At 34.3% G+C, this 19,810-nt stretch overlaps 1 protein-coding gene and 1 pseudogene across 1 annotated transcript; one reads left to right on the top strand and one right to left on the bottom strand.

Moving 5' to 3' along the window:
- Positions 1 to 5,303: 5,303 nt before the first annotated feature.
- Positions 5,304 to 12,408, top strand: LOC128191619 (PE-PGRS family protein PE_PGRS16-like). The gene is made up of 9 exons (XM_052863785.1): positions 5,304 to 5,439; positions 7,696 to 7,820; positions 8,315 to 8,389; positions 8,663 to 8,780; positions 8,883 to 10,145; positions 10,246 to 10,299; positions 10,645 to 11,547; positions 11,763 to 11,892; positions 12,049 to 12,408. Exons 1-9 carry the CDS (start codon positions 5,319 to 5,321, stop codon positions 12,254 to 12,256), a joined length of 2,997 nt encoding a protein of 998 aa, XP_052719745.1. The 5' UTR covers positions 5,304 to 5,318; the 3' UTR covers positions 12,257 to 12,408.
- Positions 12,409 to 16,102: 3,694 nt separating this feature from the next.
- Positions 16,103 to 19,810, bottom strand: part of LOC128192040 (von Willebrand factor D and EGF domain-containing protein-like) — a 47,348-nt pseudogene continuing 43,640 nt past the window's right edge.

Genomic DNA, 19,810 nt, shown 5'->3' with positions numbered 1-19,810 from the left:
GGTCCAATCTTGCATGCTCAGACCCAACCAAAAGTCTCCCTGTTGGTAAATAGATGTATACGGGATTTGCAGTGACCTTGAATACCGGTAGGTACCCTATTTCAAGACAAAGCTACAACGTCAGTATCCAAGATTTATAACCTTTTTCTCAACAAATGGCTGTAAAGTGGGCACCAATGACCGGGCATTAAAAGCCCTTTCATATTTTGGAGATTTTTTAAATGTTCAAATTAAGTCTGCAGCTGTGCAGTTCTAAATGATTAAAAAGGCATTGTTCTTCTTGTGGGCGCAGTTTGCAGACAAAACAGCATTTAAGTTTTTGTAACCCCAGACAGCAGTTTTGGTCAATTCTTGGCATAAACAAATCATTTCAAGAAATGTTTACCCCCATAAAAGAATAGGAATTTCTCGTAGATTGATTTGGCGATGAATATGAAATATAAACAGAGATTAATCAGTATAAATACAGTAGCCCGTTCAAAGGGGAATCTCCTTTATGATGTTAGGTATCTTTGTTTTTTACGGTTTTTACTTGGATACAAAAAATTTTGGATAAATATACATGAGTTAAACGTTTATGTCAGGTTTAGGTTCAATGCTATAACTGTATCGTCATTTCAATCGACAACCAACAGCTATCTGAAAGCTCTAGGGGAAACTCAACCAAACCGAAAGTGTTCATGATTTCCAGCAAATGATCGCAACCATGCAGAGGTCAATATTGCTACTTCGTTCCTAACCACTTCGAGGGTGAAAATCGCAAGCCAAAAAACGAATTTATTTCATAAAATCAATGCATTGAATTGGGTGAACACTTAGAACTTTGGTTCAGTGTATGCAAAATAGATTTTAAGATCATACAGTAAACTATGTAAACCCTCTGGGTCAAACTTGGGTGTCGTTGCTTGTATTAGAAATATGGCCCCCGAGTCTCTTGATATATATGCATTTTTTATTTTGTTTTTGTACGAATCGACTTTTATTCGGATAGAGTGTGAGCTGAGGGCGCTTGGTTGAATTAAGAGAGTTATTAACTGTTGTTATGTCTCCCCTTGGAAGGGGAGACATTTTGTTTTTGCAGATTTCCTTCTTCTAGTTTGGACCCTAACTCAAACATCCGTTAGGTCAGAACGTGAAACTTTTAACATAATTAAATAAGGTGACTTTTAAAAGAGGTGCACTGCATGGACAAATTTGACCTTGACCTAGATATACCAGCTCATGGTCAAATTCTAAAAAATTGGCAAAATCATATATACAAGTAGAAGAAATAAAACGTAGCTGAACACTTACCAATTTTTTTTTTATCCTGACCTCATCTTCGAATTTTCAAGGTCAAATTTCAATTTAAAACAAAAAAATTTTTGGTTTAACTTGAAATCAATAATATGACATTGAGACTAGCTAACATTATACTTTTTAACTTACTGAATTCGCTCTATGTAACAAACACACTTTAAAGGGGGAGACATCCCTTTCCGAAAACAACAACAACAACATCCTTCCCCTAAAATGAAAAAAAAAACAAACAAACAAAATAACAAAAAACAACTGGCCAAATTGAATACATTCTAGTTTTATTGGGTTTTTAACAATTCTGACCAGCACTTTCATTAATATTAAATTTGCTTGCAATATTTCTTGTGTTAGAATCTTCAAAACTAAGCTTTCACACAATGTCAGAAGAATTGCCAAGTTTTTCGGCGATGGTTGTACCCAGCAAGATAATTTCTTTATCGCTAAGCAAAGTTACGATGGTACACATGTAACAAATATACTTCACACATAGTTTGGACATATTTAAGCTTGGTAACTAAAGCATTATTTTTACGAAGTTAATTTTATATACACACAATTATACCTATGAGTATTTTTTGTGGAAAACATGAAGATGCTTAAGTTTGCATTGTTTCTTTATTTATGGCAAAATTATTCGGCCGCAAGAAATATTACGTTTGATCAGTTTCTGTATTTTTTGAAACATTTATCTAGTATTGATACTCATGTTTTTCAAAATCTAACATATGGTGTATACGAAACCGTATTAGAGCCACTTTGACTCATACTTATATTTTACACTTCACAGATTAAAGTGTAAAAACAGGTAAAGGGTACAATTTACAGATTAAAGTGTAAAATATACACAATATACATACTACATTGTAAAATTTACAGATTGTTTGGTAAATTTACAGATTAAAGTGAAAAATTTACACCTTCATTCAAGCGTAAATGTTACGCATTTAAAAAAGTGTAAAAAAAAAATGTAAAATAACAGTGTCAATATAGCAGCAATTTAATACGCTTTTGTATGTGTGGATAGCAAAATCTTTGTTTCTTTCAAAACGGTATTACATATTCAGAAGAATTAATTTTCTTTGTTTTAAGAGGACTGGATTGTCCTGACCATTTTTATACTGTATTGAACTCCTAAAAAAGGAGAGCTCATAGTCAAATATTCAAATTTTAAATCACAAATGTTAGGAATGTTTCTTTACTTAATAATAGTTTATTGCTGAAAAAATGCTCTCAAAAATTTTAAAGGTAGACCTCCCAGCCTCCTAGGTTTATGATATGATAAAGTAGTAGATTTTATATAATATGACAAAGACTAATAATAACTGTTTGTCAATTATAGATGAAATTGTCATCTAACGCGGGTTATGTATTTTTCCTGCAATGTCGCTACCTTCATATCCCGAATGAATCACCTAAGAAAGCATTTTATTGTTTAAATATTTACATTTTCAACTGTCTTTGTCTGAGATAACACAACGAATTAATTTTGAACCCTATAACCCAAAAACTTTTTTTTTTACATTTTCAACTGTCTTTGTCTGAGATAACACAACGAATTAATTTTGAACCCTATAACCCAAAAACTTCAAAAAACATGAGTGACACAAAATGGGCGTGTCTTAAAGCATAACCGAAAAACAGTATTGGGTGCGCCGCGTAGTAATACATAGCAATTGCTACATAAAATAATAGTGGTTTTAAAAATAAGTTGTTTTGAAATGTAAAAATTGGAAATAATATAAATATAAGTAATAATGAATCATTTTCTGAATATTATGAGGTGATAATTTCGGTCGGAGCGTGGTCAAATCTATCATAAAGCCCTTCGGGCTTTATTGGATTTGACCACGCCCCGACCGAAATTATCACCTCGTAATACTCAAAGAATGATTCCTTATATAATGATTATTAAGACAATGTATTGAAATAGGCAAAACAACATGTTTTTAAAAAACAAATTAAACCGACGGGCTAAGGACAAATAGCTGGTTCTAAAATAAGGACTACTTTCTCATGCAGTTTAAATCACGTGATATTTATACATAAACATCAAGAAACACATACTCGTTATCCGTACATGTATTTACAAAATACCAGCAATCATTAAAAGCAGCAATATGCACATTAGTTATGTAAATTATCCGAGTCGCAGGATAATTGAACTATTTCTTATGTATACAGATGTTACTTGAGTAGTATTTACTTACTGATAAGTAGAGAAATTATTCTCCTTGGGTAGTAACTTGAATATGGCGCAAGTAGGTGATCCACAGTGAACGTAGAATGAATGAAACGCAAAGCCTTGCTATCAACAGCAATTATCATTAAGTAGAGTTTAATTTGTACTTATGAGAAACGTTATCTACTAGGTTTTAAACTATGTCAACAGTCACTTGGAATACAAATAGAATCAGTTTGTAGCACTCGCAAATAGCTAAGGGTGTGTGTGTGTCGGGGGAGTTGATAAATGGTTCAGACTGACTTGTATTTTGAGTCGGTCTAGGAGAGAGAGAGAGAGAGAGAGAGAGAGAGAGAGAGAGAGAGAGAGAGAGAGAGAGAGAGAGAGAGAGAGAGAGAGAGAGAGAGAGAGATTACAAATTGCATGCCTGAAAGTAAAATACATATATTAATATTGCAATCAACCAATTACATTGTAATTAATTAATTGCATCTTCTTCATTCTTCTCAGCTTGTAATATGAAAATAGCACACGCGAAAGAAATGTGTCCCTCTTTTCCTTCGGCCTTATTTAAAAATAAATAAACAAATCATTTATATAGATGAGTTATAATTGAACTCGGGTATTCACACATCACCTTTACTTGATGTAACTAGGTGGTTACATAGATGATATTAACCAGCAATCATTCATTGAGTCAATGGTACACGCCATTACTTTTCCATAAAATGTTGACATTCTCACTTTTTTTTTAGAAGTGACTGTCTGATTTTTTATTACCGCAAAATTCATGAATTAATAGAAGGCTTAATTAATTATTGGCGGTTTACCAGATATCGATGAATAGAATGGAGTGAAAGTTGATTAGAAATTGAGATATACCAAAAAGCATAATTTTACCGCTACACTCAGATATTTCTGTCTGTTTCACGTTTCTGTTTCACATTTCACAAAAAAATAAATAAATAAATAAATAAATAAATAAATAAATAATTAAATAAATAAGAAATAAATAAGGAGTATGTTGCAGTTTTTTTTTTTTTTTTATAGAAAACTAAAGTTAAGCTGAAGGAAAACAGCATAATTTTATGTCACGCCAATCTACGACCAGGAAAGCACTTATCTGATTAGTTTTATGGGCCAATTACCCACAATCTTCGCAACCTTCAGTTAAAATGGCAACAGTAAATACATGTAGAGGTTTTGGCTAAAAATTCATTTAGGATCAAAGCGTTCTTGCTTTGCCGGGTGTTTAGTTCTATTTTAGTACATATCAACCCGAGTGTACTTGTACATTTTTTTTTTATCTTCTTCACCTTTAGGAACTGTATCTTTTGAAAATATAAGTACACTTCTTTAAGAAATACGCTGCGTTATAGATTAAGTTAAATCGATTTGATCAATTCTGATCGAATTTAAAAGTAACGTAATTTTAAATTGTTTCTCAAAAATTTGACAACAGGGATTTAAACTGATATTGCCGCACGTCAAACAATAAACAAACAATGAGTAAGACCTTACATCCCGCGATTCTAGAGGATGAAGATATATTGAGCAAATATTGCAAGAAGGTCAGGCTATGTTTTTTAAAAATGCATTTTTAAGAAGAAGAACAGTCCCAAACATCATATTTGTAATAGGCAACACATTTATGCAATTTCGTTTTCTGACATTAAAGATTAACAGGTATCTTGCTAAACGACAATTATAGTTCCAAACATTCCTCGTTTATTTATTTGTGGACGTAGAAACTGGTTTAGGGTGTAAGTAAATGCAGAGGAGAATGAGTGAAAGTTGTCATCCCCTCCCTTCATAAGACAGAGTAAACAAATTAATCGCGATGCCTCCTACAAGATCGGGATCTTTAATGGGAAGGACCGAGAGGCAGAGAGATAAACAGAAGTCGGCCCTCGGTGGAACCCTCAACATGGCTGGACCACGTCTCCTGGTTTTCATTGCTTGCAAGTATCTTTGTTCATCTTATCGAAAAATCTAAGTTTAGAATTGGCTTTTTATCCTTAAAATGCTTTCATTTATTTTATTTATTCTTTGATTATGGTTAAACGTTATTAGATGAGTAAGAAACGCAACCGGTGTTGCTTCAGATAAATGACTGCACAAATATGGTCAAATGCATGTGCAAAAAATCCTAAGCAAAACTGACCAAAAAAAAAAAAAAAAAAAAAAAAAAAAAAAATCAGCAACAAAGACATACCAAAAATCAAGCACAACTTGCTTTGATCGGGTTGAAATATTTGCTTAAATGCAAAATTAAAATTGGAGTTAATCCGATAAACATACTTTTCGTCATCGCTAAATATTTTAAGTCAATAGAAGAATTTCCTCTTAAAAAGAATGAATGACCTATTTGAGATGTTATATACAAATAATGTAACATTTCAGATAATACACGGTTATTTTTTTTTGAGGATCCTGTTATAAATTCAATCGTTTACTTCCACTTAACTTCTTTTCAAACTTTTGTCATGTTGTAAATTTTGAATTTACTGGGTGGGTGTCAATACAAAATTTACAACATGAGTTGTCATGTTGCAAATTTTGTATTTACACCCACCCAGTAAATTTTGTAAAAAAGCAGACTAGAACAAAGAACGATTTGTTTAATCATTTTTTAAAATAAAAAAAATTGTAGGACTTTAATTAGACCAAAGTTTTCTAATTTGGTTTGTTGGGATGTAAATTCGTGGATTTGCTCGCACAGATAATGAGAGACCGCATTCATAATTCGTTGGAGATGCGATGCACATGGGGGGGGGGGGGGGCACCATGAAACCACACGAATTCTAAATATTCAACCATCATTTAAAAACCTAGCTCTTTAAATCTCAAAACAAGCCTCCACTGCATGTTTTGATTTTTTAATTTGTAAGATGATTTTATATTAAGGCTACCATATCTATAATGAAAGGAAACAATATTGAATTTCATTTTTTTGGCGGTGCATATTTTGAAATAGAATTGTTCTGATTCATTGAAGGAATATATTATAAAACATATCAATGTGAAATATAAACCGTTTTCTCTGAATTTTATATTAACATATTTAAAGGAATATAATATTTGAAATACAAATTACAAGTGAAAATTTCGGCTTTAAGATAACGTTTTTTATACGAACCTCAAAAAGATACGTGTGTTGCAATTTGAGTATACACACCCATTGAAGTAGAAATGAACAACCATAAAACTTGCAAAATGCAATAAAACTGATTGAAAATAGGTAATCAAGAGTATAACCGGTGAAATAAGCAAATGGCTTAGGGATTTTCATACATACATAAAGCCCATATATTCGTTATCGATTGTAAATAAGGAATGTAGCACTCTATAGTATGCACTAGAAAACTGAGTATCATAATTGTGTGCTGGACACGCCAATTCCGTAGAATTCAAAATAATTAATAATAAATCATACAATTCAAGAAATGTCCAAGCGCACCAACTTATCAAAGGCATTGTTACTAAGGAGGACATCAGAGGTTCCAGGTGTGGACAAGAAGATAAACATTTGAAAGACATGGGATACACAAGGATTAGTCTAAATATCAACAAGAAACAAGAATGCAGCGGAGGCTAAAGCGAAGTCTCATACATGGGGATTATGATATTGAAAGAAAGTCATAAGGATAAACAACGTTCTAGAGAGACCGAGAATATAACCAAGATATACTGTGGTTAACATTTTCCCTCTTGTTTGCTTAAATAAGTACTAAGTTTATAGTCCCGGCTCGCTAATGGGCAAAATATTTGGTTTAGCTATGTGTCACATCGCTCTTACATCAACAGATAAAAAACACCTCATAATTAATAAATCTGACGAATATCAAGAAATAAGGGCACGAACTAATTTTTATCCGGATATTATACCGGTATCTGAAAACACCCATTTATTGAAAAAAGTTAGTCATAGAAACCTTTTAAGTAAGACTTTTATATTCGTGGCTGTAACTGTGTGAAACCATCAGTTAGTGCATGATCAAGTTTGTTCAAATCTTTACATTTTGAAAATAGGAATCATTTATTTTGTTTCGTGTTTCACTTACACAATACTAGTATGTTTTTATTAGTTCTTGGGGGATATAACTATGATATATCAAAGACCCCCCCACCCCCACCCCCCACACACAGCGTATTTTACTTTCAAGTGAATAGCATGTTTACAGTGCGTTAATTTACAGGGCTGTAATCTATTTCAGGCATAGCTTTAGCGAACTGTGCTCCTTCTACGAGAGGAAACACTGAACAGTATAGCTGTTACTCATGCGACAACTTGAAGGAAGGCGAAAGTTGCAGTCAAACCGCCGTCTGTCAAGCGGGCCATGTAAGCATTGGCGTAATATCACTGTAAACCAAGTATTGTACATTCGCGAGAGACATTCACGTACAGCCTTTGTTTCCGATGATTTTATTGCCGCAAACATGTGTTTATATTTAACTGTACAAAATAGAGAAAATGGCATGACTACTTGCTGTTTGTCAGGTCAGCGATCAGTTCTCAACAGGTCGTTGGCAAATATAACATGGCACGTATTAAACATTATTTACAGTCTTCATATTGAATACTCTCAATATCGCAAAATATATATTAATTAATAATTCTACGTTAACTTAAGTAATTCTATTGCCATTACGTATAGAAGCTAACTAAAGATAAAGTTACGTACAACTTTTTAAAATCTCGTTTGTATCTAAATACAAGCTATATCGTACATAACCCCGAAAACAAATATACCATAAGGGTTAATACCGTTTCCTTTTTTCAAAGGTTATGTAAATAGTATATCGCTTTTAAGGAACGTCTCTATGAATTTTCAGGAGCATTGCGTTACTCAGCGACGATACTATGTAGACGGATCGGTGCTGGTAACCAAGGGCTGCTCTCATATGCAGGTACGTTGTTAGGGAGATTAATGTCGAAATAATGCATTAGCACCAAAGTAAGACCGATATTAATTTTAAGGAAGAACAAGAGTGCACTAATTTACATCACTCTAGTCTGGGAAGACACATTACGCCATTAATAAAACCACATTTGGTAATCGTTTGATAGTTTAATTGTTTGTTATGAACACGGTTTCTCGTTAAGTGAAAGGTATAACAATAACGTTAAATCAAAACGCCCTCCTTCAATAAATATTAATTGTTTTCTTAAAATTATCATAGACATGTATGAATAAAGAGGAAAACAATGAGGAGGAATGCTATGGGGGTGATAGGACCGGGTACGAAGGAGTCTGCACCTGGTGCTGTGCTGGCAGTTTGTGTAATGCAGAAGGAAAAGGTACTAGGTGATTTTAATATGGCGCTGTATTTTGTGAGATAGTTGAAAGAATGTGTTTGAATTTAACCTGGTTAGCGTGTGTCTCATGTTTTTGAATTGTAGAAGAAGATCAACGATTGAGAGCTGAGGATGATGATGGTAACAAGAAAGCCAACACGAAACCGAACACAAAACCGAACACAAAACCAAACAATAAACCTCCAACTGGAGGGAAACCTAACACGAAACCCCCAACTGGAGGAAAACCTAACAACAAACCCCCAACTGGAGGAAAACCTAACAACAAACCTCCAACTGGAGGAAAACCAAACCAAAAGCCCCCAACAGGAGGAAAGCCAAACCAAAAACCTCCAACAGGTCCAAATAAACCTAATTCAAAACCGACAACATCGCCAGGAGGCTCAAACGGTCGTCCGGGTTCTCCGGGATCAAACGGAACTCCTGGCTCTAATGGTAACGGTGGAAACGGAGGAAATGGTGGAAATGGTGGCAATGGCGGAAATGGTGGAAATGGTGGAAATAATGGCAATGGAGGCCAGGGCGGAAACGGCGGCAATGGAGGGCAAGGAGGAAATGGTGGTAATGGCGGAAATAGTGGCAACGGAGGAAATGGTGGCCAAGGTGGAAATGGTGGTAATGGCGGAAATAGTGGGAACGGAGGAAATGGTGGCCAAGGTGGAAATGGTGGTAATGGCGGAAATAGTGGGAACGGAGGAAATGGTGGCCAAGGTGGAAATGGCGGTAATGGTGGAAATAGTGGGAACGGAGGAAATGGAGGTCAAGGTGGAAATGGTGGTAATGGTGGAAATAGCGGCAACGGAGGAAATGGTGGAAACGGGGGAAATGGTGGCAATGGTGGAAATAGTGGTAACGGAGGAAATGGTGGCCAAGGTGGAAATGGTGGTAATGGCGGAAATAGTGGGAACGGAGGAAATGGTGGCCAAGGTGGAAATGGCGGTAATGGTGGAAATAGTGGGAACGGAGGAAATAACGGAAACGGCAACAATGGAAATGGTAACAACGGCAATGGTAACAACGGCAACAACGGTAATGGTAACAATGGTAATGGTAACAATGGAAATGGAAACAATGGCAACAATGGAAATGGAAACAACGGCAACAATGGAAATGGTAACAACGGCAACAACGGTAATGGTAACAACGGCAATGGTAACAACGGCAATAGCGGGAATTCTGCACAGTGTCACATCCATTCTGGTCAAATCTGTTGCCAGAATCATGGAAACTCGAACAACGGACAAGGAGGAATTGACTTGGATATTCATATTCACATTGGTGGTCTCATTTTAGGAAGCGGCACCTGTTCCAAATGTCAAAACCAGTTAATACAACCAGGGACATCAGGTAAATATAAAGGATCGAATAATGAATAGATAAATATTAGCACATTTTCCGGTTTTTTAAAACAATATTGCACATTACAATCTAATTATCTTTTGTTTAGGTTCAAATGTAGTTGTTAAAACCCCCACAACATCAGCACCAACGTCAAGTCAAGGTAGGATAGCTGAACTTTACAAAAAAACATAACTTTGAATTTTTGCATCCCTATAAAGACGATTTAAATCTTCGTTGTGGTGGGAAATGTTATGTATCCATAAAGCGCAAATCGGCTTATCATTTTTATGTCCTTAATTATCATTCAATAAATAAATTTAGTTTATTAATGTATCATATTTACAGTAATTAATAATTTACGCTCACACACACAAATTTATACAATTAAAAATATCTCCTAGATTCAAACCATCTAAGCTAATAATTTTCAAATGATATATCGATGTAAATGTTGATAAATTGACAAATTATTCAACAATAAACGTTTGTTTTACATCGCATGCAGCAACATCTTCTCCAGCAGTAACCACCACACAAACACCGACAAGTACAAAAGCGGCTACAACAGCGAAAACACAGACAACAGATAAAAAGACAACATTAACAACTAAGAAAGTTACAACAACCAAATCTCCCATCAAATTTCATTCATCAGCAAGCGCTATTTCTACGAAACATCCAGTAACATCTGGGCACACAGGAAAAACTACGCAAGCAGCGACAACAACACAAGCAGCGACAACGACACAAGCGGCAACAACTACACAAGCAGCGATAACAACACAAGCAGCGACAACAACACAAGCAGCGACAACAACACAAGCAGCGACAACTACACAAGCAACAACAAATACACAAGCAGCGACAACAACACAGCCAGCGACAACTACACAAGCTGCAACAACCACACAATCGGCGACAACCACACAAGCGGCGACAACCACACAAGCGGCGACAACCACACAAGCGGCGACAACTACACAAGCGGCGACAACCACACAAGCGGCAACAACACAAGCGGCAACAACCACACAATCGGCGACAACTACACAAGGGGCGACAACCCTAAAAGCAACAACAACACAACAAACTACCACACTGCAGTCTACGACAGATAAAAAGACAATTGCTACCACAAAAAAGACCTCGACTACAAAGTCACCTCTTAAGATTCATACTACTACAGTTCAAACTTCGACTCATCCATCTTCAGCAACTGTCCCGACAACAGTGCAGTCAACAACCACCCAGCCGCCTACAACCACTCAAACGACTACCACAGACAAGAAAACAACCATGACAACAAAAAAGATCTCAACCACCAAGGCTCAAACAACAACAAATCAACCAACAACAACTGTTCCAGTAACAACACCAACAACTAACGCCACCACAACACCAAAACCAGGTTGATTAATATAAAAATGCTTATTGTTTTAAAAACCTCTTTTATTCAATTAAGAATTATTTCATGTGGAATGACGACATATTCTTGTCTCATTTTAAATGCATCAATTTTCTTGAATTAAAAAAATCATAGTTATTAAATTCGTTGCCAATAAGTCAATCAATTTAATGTTAATACTAGTATTCGAATATCGATTTTCAAATTTTTTCTCTTAGATTTCCAGTGCTACACTTGTAAAGACCAGACCTGCCAATCCCAGGAACTGACAACATGTTCCAGTGACTCCCATTACTGTATGTCAACAGTCAAACAGGACCAACAAGGAGGAAGGATCGTAACTAAAGGGTACGTTACTACATGTAACATACTGAAATCACTTTACTTAAAACTCATTGTCTCTAATTTTACTCGTTTAAAATCGAATTTCGAAAATTAGCTCTACTTACAATTTTTACTTTGAAACAAATTAATTGCAAAATGAACATTTTCTATCCCAAACAGGTGTGTAACGGTTGATGTGTGTAAGAATAAATGGTACCAGAAAACTGCTACAAACCCGGACTGTATCCTAACGATGGACGACAATCCGTCTGGGTTCCCGAACATGGCTATGGACTGTAGCTTCTGTTGTGTTGATAAGGAATGCAACAAGCACGTGGTACCAACGTTTACCTCATTGTATACGTCAAGAAGGAAGCGAATCAGCTAGATCCATAAACTTATCATTGATTTCCATAATATTATCAAAGTCTCAGAGCAAGAGAAATATAAACGACTGCTGTGTTTATTTGACAGCGAATGCACATGCGCGTTCTCTTAATTTTACAGATATTAAGCATCTGGTCAAACCAAAATAAACAACGATCATAACTATACATCATTGGTTATAAATAATACAAGTAATCAATCTTGCTTTTGTATCGATGTATCAATGGTTTGGTATTTTTGCAATGAAATTTCAGACCAGCTTCATTATCTTGTAATGACATGTGATTGATATTTTACAACTCTGAAATAAAAAAAACAATTTCTTTCAAGAACAATATTTCTGTTATCTTTTAGTTTTTTCTTATCAACTTTTTCCGTTATCTGTCGTCGTCGTCGTTACTGTTGTTATTTTTTCACATTATTATTTTTCCCAAAACCACTTGGTCAAATTTCAACAATATTTTGCACAAAGCAATATTGGATGAATGGGATTTAGTATTGTTCTAATGATGAGCCAAGTCCTAAAAGAGAAGATGATTTGGAATTATTGAAAATTTGCTAATAAATCAATGGACAGAAAAAAGGTGAATCTTGTGTGGACGCATCCTCAAGTGGCGAGGATTAATCAAGATCCCCAATGGGAGGATGAAGCTGCAAAGAAAACGGTGGTAAAATTCTTAATATTGGAATAAATATAAAATTAAAAAAAATCTTATTCTCAAAATCTGACACAACAAAAGGAGCTCGATGATTAACTTTAGAATATGTAGACGTTTTCGCATACATTTTAGAATATTTACATTTTCATAATAAGGAACATTCTATGAATACTATGCAGTAATCAAACAAGATCGATGTGATAAATATAATCATAAAGCCCGGAGGGCTTTACTTGATCTAGTCACCCTCGACCGTATTTCATCACCTCATAAATCTCAAAGGATGATATCTTATTTCTTAACGAGTTTCATATCTTATAAAGTTAGAAAGAGATATAAGAATTGCTGTTCAGACGAGCGATATGGTCCAAAGGCCTTCTGTTAAGATCAATCGCAACTTCTCGGGCCTTTCCGACCTCTGCCGGAAAATTAGAAACTTGCGATTGCTGTTTAGATACCTTTGCAATACCATGAATATACTGTTCGTAATGAAATAATCAAAGTACTGAAAGTACTGAAAAGCGCTAAGTCGGGAAGAAAGTGTTAAAAATATATCGATTGATATGAAAATACATGTAAAGAATCATATTGCTCGTTATTGAGAAAAATGCACTTACTCAGAATTCAGAAATGATGTAGAATTTGGATGTGTCTCAGTTATAGAATGTATAATTCTTTTTAATGATTAATGCATGTTGTCGTGTTACATGAAAACAAAATACTGATGGCAGACTTTTTAAAAAATCATAATAAAAGCATTTCGCAATAAATGTAAGCATAAATGGTATATCTATTTGACTGTAAAGTCAAAATTTACAATTTACAGTATACCAATCTGCCTTAAGCCATGTTGAAAAAATGCTTGATTTTAAAATTTTAGCAATTTCTGGAAATCGATATCATTTGTAGTAATTTTATAATGATATTGCTTGTTAGTTTTAAACAGATTTCGCAACTGTTTAGCAGAGCTGCAGAGTGCGTGCTTCTTGTGAAGAAAATAAAGTAAAATAAGATTGTCGCCAATAACAACGATCAAACGATGATTAATATTTATTTAAGTTTAAATTACTTGCTAATTTTCATCATTTCTTTTTTTTACACTTGACAACTTCCAAACCAAAAAATTTAAAAAAAAATTAATGAACACTAAAAAAAAGCGGCAAATTACGATACCAATATTATTGCAAAATAAAAGGACAAAAGTAAGATAATACTAACCGCATTACAGATCTGCCTTGCAGAGAATGCTACTTATTCTTCAAAATATAAGATTTGGTATTTGAACAATATTTCCAGCCTTTTTTTACAATACACCATGCAAAGACCCCTAATGTAATCACATTACCTGATGTTAGAATATCAAAATGGAGTCGCTTCTTTTCATTTAAGCATCAACTAGACGGTCTCTTCTGAGGTATATTTTAGGGTATATCATTGAATTTGATGAAGTCTAGCTCACATCTCATCAGACGTAAAAAGTATCGTGTTTTTAACAAGTTTTATTAAAAGGATGTTGTCATGGACGCCTATGCAGATGTCACAACAGTATTTCACCGTACTAGGTTCACGTCTAAACCTACCTGAGGCAAAACCATTCTCGAATTCTCCTTCGAATTTGGGCCGTTTCCGCCTGCAACAGGGGCTACCTTTTTATGGATGAAAAAAAAATAATGTGTAAGATGTCTGACTATTCACGTTTTGTAACAATGCGAGCTAGGTCATTTTTTGTGATGTGTGTTGTTTTTTATGGGAAGAGGGGCGATAAGTTCTTGGCTTGTGGTCTTGTGCTTTTCAAGCACACGTGTAACTTCGACGTAAAAAAACTCTCGTGCCTTGCTTGTGTTTTTGATATTAAATTGGAGAAGAAGTGTTGTTTTAAAAAAATTTAAAAAGATTTTCGCAGAAGTTTGTTTTGAATTTTTAACTTGTATCTAAAGATGCGCATTTATGGTAGGGATATATAGTAAACTTTAATACTGTAGTGACACCTGCAATACATACAATGTCTGCCGGAAAGGCCCGAGAAGTTGCCATTGGATGGAGGAACTGTTTTCACCAGCGTAACAGAGGTCGTATTAAAGCCATGTAATAGGGTACGGGTTCTTTTAGAAAAATTGAACTCAGATAGAAAACTTTTAGTATATTTTCGACGTTATCAAGCAATATTAAATTGGCAAGAAGTTTTATTTCATATATACCAATATAATGGGTATCACATAATAAGCGAATTCATCTAAATATCTAAAAGTTATATTTAATTCATAGCAATGTTGAATCTTACACATTTTTACTGTTACTAAGTGTTTTTATTAATGCGTAATTTGTCCATACTGCACATAAATTAAATCATTAATAAAATCATATTTGCAAATTAAATGAGGTTAGCTGGTATCATTTTATAAAGATTATTACATATATTTACTGTAGTATTTCAAGTAACTCGACAGTTTTATTTTTTTCATAAATAAAAATCAAATCATTGGTTTTGGATAATTATAAAATTACATACCAATGCAAATTGAAAGAAAAATATTTCTGAAATATTGCATACAGGAAACAAAGCCTAAAATAATGTTTATAAAAAGCAGCACAAATTATCGTGGAAAGGGCCCGGTGTTAATTGAAAAATTTGATGTAAATAAATTCTACATTTTTATATAAAACATGGTGTTCATAACTGTAACACATTACATTTAAAAACACTCAAAACCTTGATATTGTACAATTATTCCAATTATTACTAAACACCTAAAACACAACTTAATGCATATAACATCCATTTTTTCTCTCGAAATAAATCATTATGATGGCTTTTGGAGCACCCGTATCCGATATAATTATAATAATGACATTTAAATGAAACTTATTGTTAATTTAATACTGGAGGAACAAATGCATCTGCATGCAGGATAACTTGAAGATAATTAAGTTCTCCCTACTGCATAGTTATGATTTTTCCAGAGTACGACTTCTCCATGATACGACTTCTCCAGCATCCGCCAGTAGGTGGCGGTATATAGGTAACGCGAAAACGAAAGTGGAAGTAGGTTTAGAAAAGTGCTGCAGCTATGCTTAGCGCTTTAAAAAAGAGAGTGAAACTTGTCAATAACAACCTCTCGTTCCCTTTCAACAGAACTCGGAAAAAGCGAAAGTATAAACTTTACCAAATGTTAGAATTTATGATGTGATTTAATTAATCACAACTGATACAATCGCAGAGCTCGGGAAAACACAATCGCAACTTCTCACAGCTGGGTTCGCGTAATTTGTATTCAGGATTCACATGGCTCCGTTTGGGAACATTCTTATTCAACAAACGCATTATGCTTGATTTGTAACTAATTATTGTTACCAGTAGTTCGATTAAATATTGATATGCATAGAATCTTCGTTCCTTTAATAACACACAACTTATTTCAAATTTTCGAAGAAGTTAATTGGGACGGGTCAATTTATGTTTTTTCTTCAAATGAACAATTCTCTGAAACATTTTCTGAGTGTAGATTGTTTTAATGGATCACGTGACTACGGAGCTAGCGGCGGAAAGAGACAAGGTTTAGAGCCACACAGCTTCTTGCAGTTACAGCAAAACTCGGTTATAACGAAGTCACTGGGACCTAAGAAATTACTTCGCTATATCCGTAATTCGTTATAACCGTATAAGAAATTCATTAAATTAACATAGCTGGGGATCCAAGATGACCTCGCTATATCCGTAAATTCGCAATATCCGTGTTCGTACTAAACGAGTTTTACTGTACAATGTGTACATTGATTGGGTTGAATCTCCCCGCACTGACATCCGTCATTTTTACAACATGCGCAGTTGAATGAATTTGTGTTGTCCGGGCATCGACATCCGGTGTAAGTTGCAGTGTATTGGTCAATCTCTGCAAAGGCAAACATATCGGGCAGTTATTGTTCATTAGCAAAGGCCTTATATTAAAAACAAGCATTCTGAGAGTATTGCATAAGCAATACACGTCCCCTACCGGTTTGTAGAAAATTGTGAAAACAATGCACTGTTATGCAGAATATTATTTCTTTCTGTCTTCTGTAACCCGAATCAACAGACCAACCCGATTGTAATAATACAAACAAGAGGCCCATGGGGCCACATCGCTCACCTGAGCAACAATGGGCGTTCAAAAGATATTGTGCCATATGGTCCCTCGGCAGAAAAACAAAAAATAAATATTGTAAAGTATTCGAATTTTACACTTTTTTTGTATACATGTAATCTTTGACATTGTACCTTCATGAAATACTATTTTTTACCAGAATAAGAAAATTCTACGCAAGATATAAAACTAAACATTTGGTAGAGGTATACTGTTAAGTTGTTAACTTCCAAATCCCTATATTTTCGTTCTGCCCCCCCCCCCCCACTTTGTAAAGCGATCAAAATATATGAGTGCATATAGTTACATTTTTTTCATCAACTACTCAGTACTTAGTCAGAAATATGGAAACTGTTTTAAAGATGTCGTTTTTATTTACTCGTGTCTGAAAAACTATCAAAATTGATGTAGATTTCACATTATTTATTGTATAAAGAGAGGGAGAGTAGATATATACAGAATACTGTGGAATCATTAAATTTCGTGGGGGCCAATTTTCGTGGATGACTTAAATTTTACAGATTCGTGGGGACGTAATTTCGTGTTTTCATATATATCTACAAAAGGGAATATGACTTTATTACCCTAATTCATCAATTCGTGAAGGATGTTATTTCGTGGATGAGAGGTACCCAAGAATTCCACGAAAAATGAGCCACCACGAAATCTAATGATTTCACAGTATCATTATTTTATTTTGTTTGTACAAGTATTTAACATACTCTAATTCATAGAGATTTTCTAATGTTCAACCAAAATTTCAGCGTCAATTGTAGAATTATAAGCAAGATACAGAGCTCACAGTTCGCCTAGGTTTGATTCATATTTTGTTCACATGAGTTTATTACATTCAGCTTATGATTTTTAACTTGGTATTTCCTATTCAGCATTTAAAATGGAAAAAAAGAATGGCCTAAGATTTTATATTCTTTTATTCACTCAATACCAGTTCACTGGTATTTGAGGTTCAAAATCAGTTTATACAAATGTACACAAACACAGTGAAGGATCACATGTACAGTAGGAGTAATAATGATGAAAAAATGTTAAGTTTACAATACAATCAGATGTTAAAGTTGGTTTCTGAACGAACAGACTTTGAAAATTTTCTCAATAAATATTGACAATTTTTTTACTTTTTTAATCTTTAGTTTTTAAGATCTGTGTACAAACATAGAATTGTGAGCAAATCTCTGTATCTTGCTTATAATTTGAAGCTTAACACTCAAATATGGTTAGTTATTAGAAATTGAAAACAATTAAACACAAGAAACATTCACTATAACAAATAAAGAACACAATTTATTTTTTCGAAATGAATCATATAGATACATGTATATACCTACATATTTCCGTCAGCAATGTCAAACTTTATTTAAATTGAATAAACTCGAGAAAATGCCGAGCATCGCAACAAAACCTTTTGCATTAATCTACCATTACGCAAAAGATAATGCCGATCGAATTACCGGTAGAATGAATTGTATTTCATTATTTTTTAATACATCAGATTTTGCTTAATTTGCGCAGGTAAACAGTTAACTGTTTGATTTACCAAAGTCTCTGTTTGATTTGATACGTAAAAATCACGAAATAATACAGACGATTGTTCCCAGGTTACAAGCAGAAATAATGAAAACGAAACGAAAATCGGAACAAGCTAACACCAACGTCATGTGTGAAAACTGTCAACGCATTGAAATATTTAGCCTCAATTTACTTCACAAAATCGGCAACGATATATTTTGCATGTTTCAAAAATTTCCCTTCATACGCGAACTGTTGCACAACAAGCAAATTCATCATAGTCAGATCGACCCTTTTTCTTATAATGTCATGGCTGCTTTAAACAAAGAACCTCGTTTTAGATGTATGGAATACGAGTCTAGGTAAAATGGGTATGCAAACCCGGGCCGTGGCAAAATAAAAGCCAAGGCAGATCGACAATCGTCAATTCCAAATACGCATTATTTTGCAGCAATATTTACAGCGAATACAAATATACTAGTCCATCAAATATCCTGATATTTTAATGAGATTGGCAGATTAATATCTGCCAATCTTTGTTTTGCCCAGACCAAGTCTTGCTTACCCATTTTACCGGATGTCGGACTACCGGATGCCGAGCCCGAAGCTATTAAACTGATTGAAACACCCATTTCCTTTATTATTATTTTCGTAATAACTCAAATTTGACACAGAATTAGCACTTAATTTTTGCAATTTATATTTTCCTTCCCATAAGGATAATTTATGCTAAACTACGTTGAATTGGAATCAGTGGTTCTTGAGAAGAAGATTTTTAAAAATGCACCCCCCTTTTTCTACAGTTTCAAGGTTTTCTCCGCTTTGAATACAGATCGGACTTTCATTTTTGCAATTTATATTCGCCCTCACATAAGGATGCTTTGTGCCAAATTTGGTTGAAATTGGATAAGCGGTTTTAGAGAAGAAGTTCAAAATGTAAAAAGTTTACAGACGGACAGACAGACAGACAGACAGACTAACTTTAGTAATTTAAGAGCTCACATTATTATGAGCTTTTTTTGACCCTCATTTTGTGGGTTATTTTTTGATTTCTAACTTTCAGCAGTTACGAGATTAGTTTCTGTCCATAGTTTATGATGTTTTTTTGTTTACTGATTAAGGGTTCATTTTATTTTTTATATACCTGAGTACTCTGCTTTGACGCTGGTGGCAAAAACTTCAAATGCCAAAGGACTATATATGATAAGTGCCTAAAATGGCCCCCTAAAATGAACAACATCATTTTAC

Source organism: Crassostrea angulata, chromosome 7, assembly GCF_025612915.1.
Source record: "Crassostrea angulata isolate pt1a10 chromosome 7, ASM2561291v2, whole genome shotgun sequence".
NCBI lineage: Eukaryota > Metazoa > Mollusca > Bivalvia > Ostreida > Ostreidae > Magallana > Magallana angulata.
Note: the sequence above shows the minus strand (reverse complement) of the source record. Positions and strands in the feature narration are given on the sequence as shown.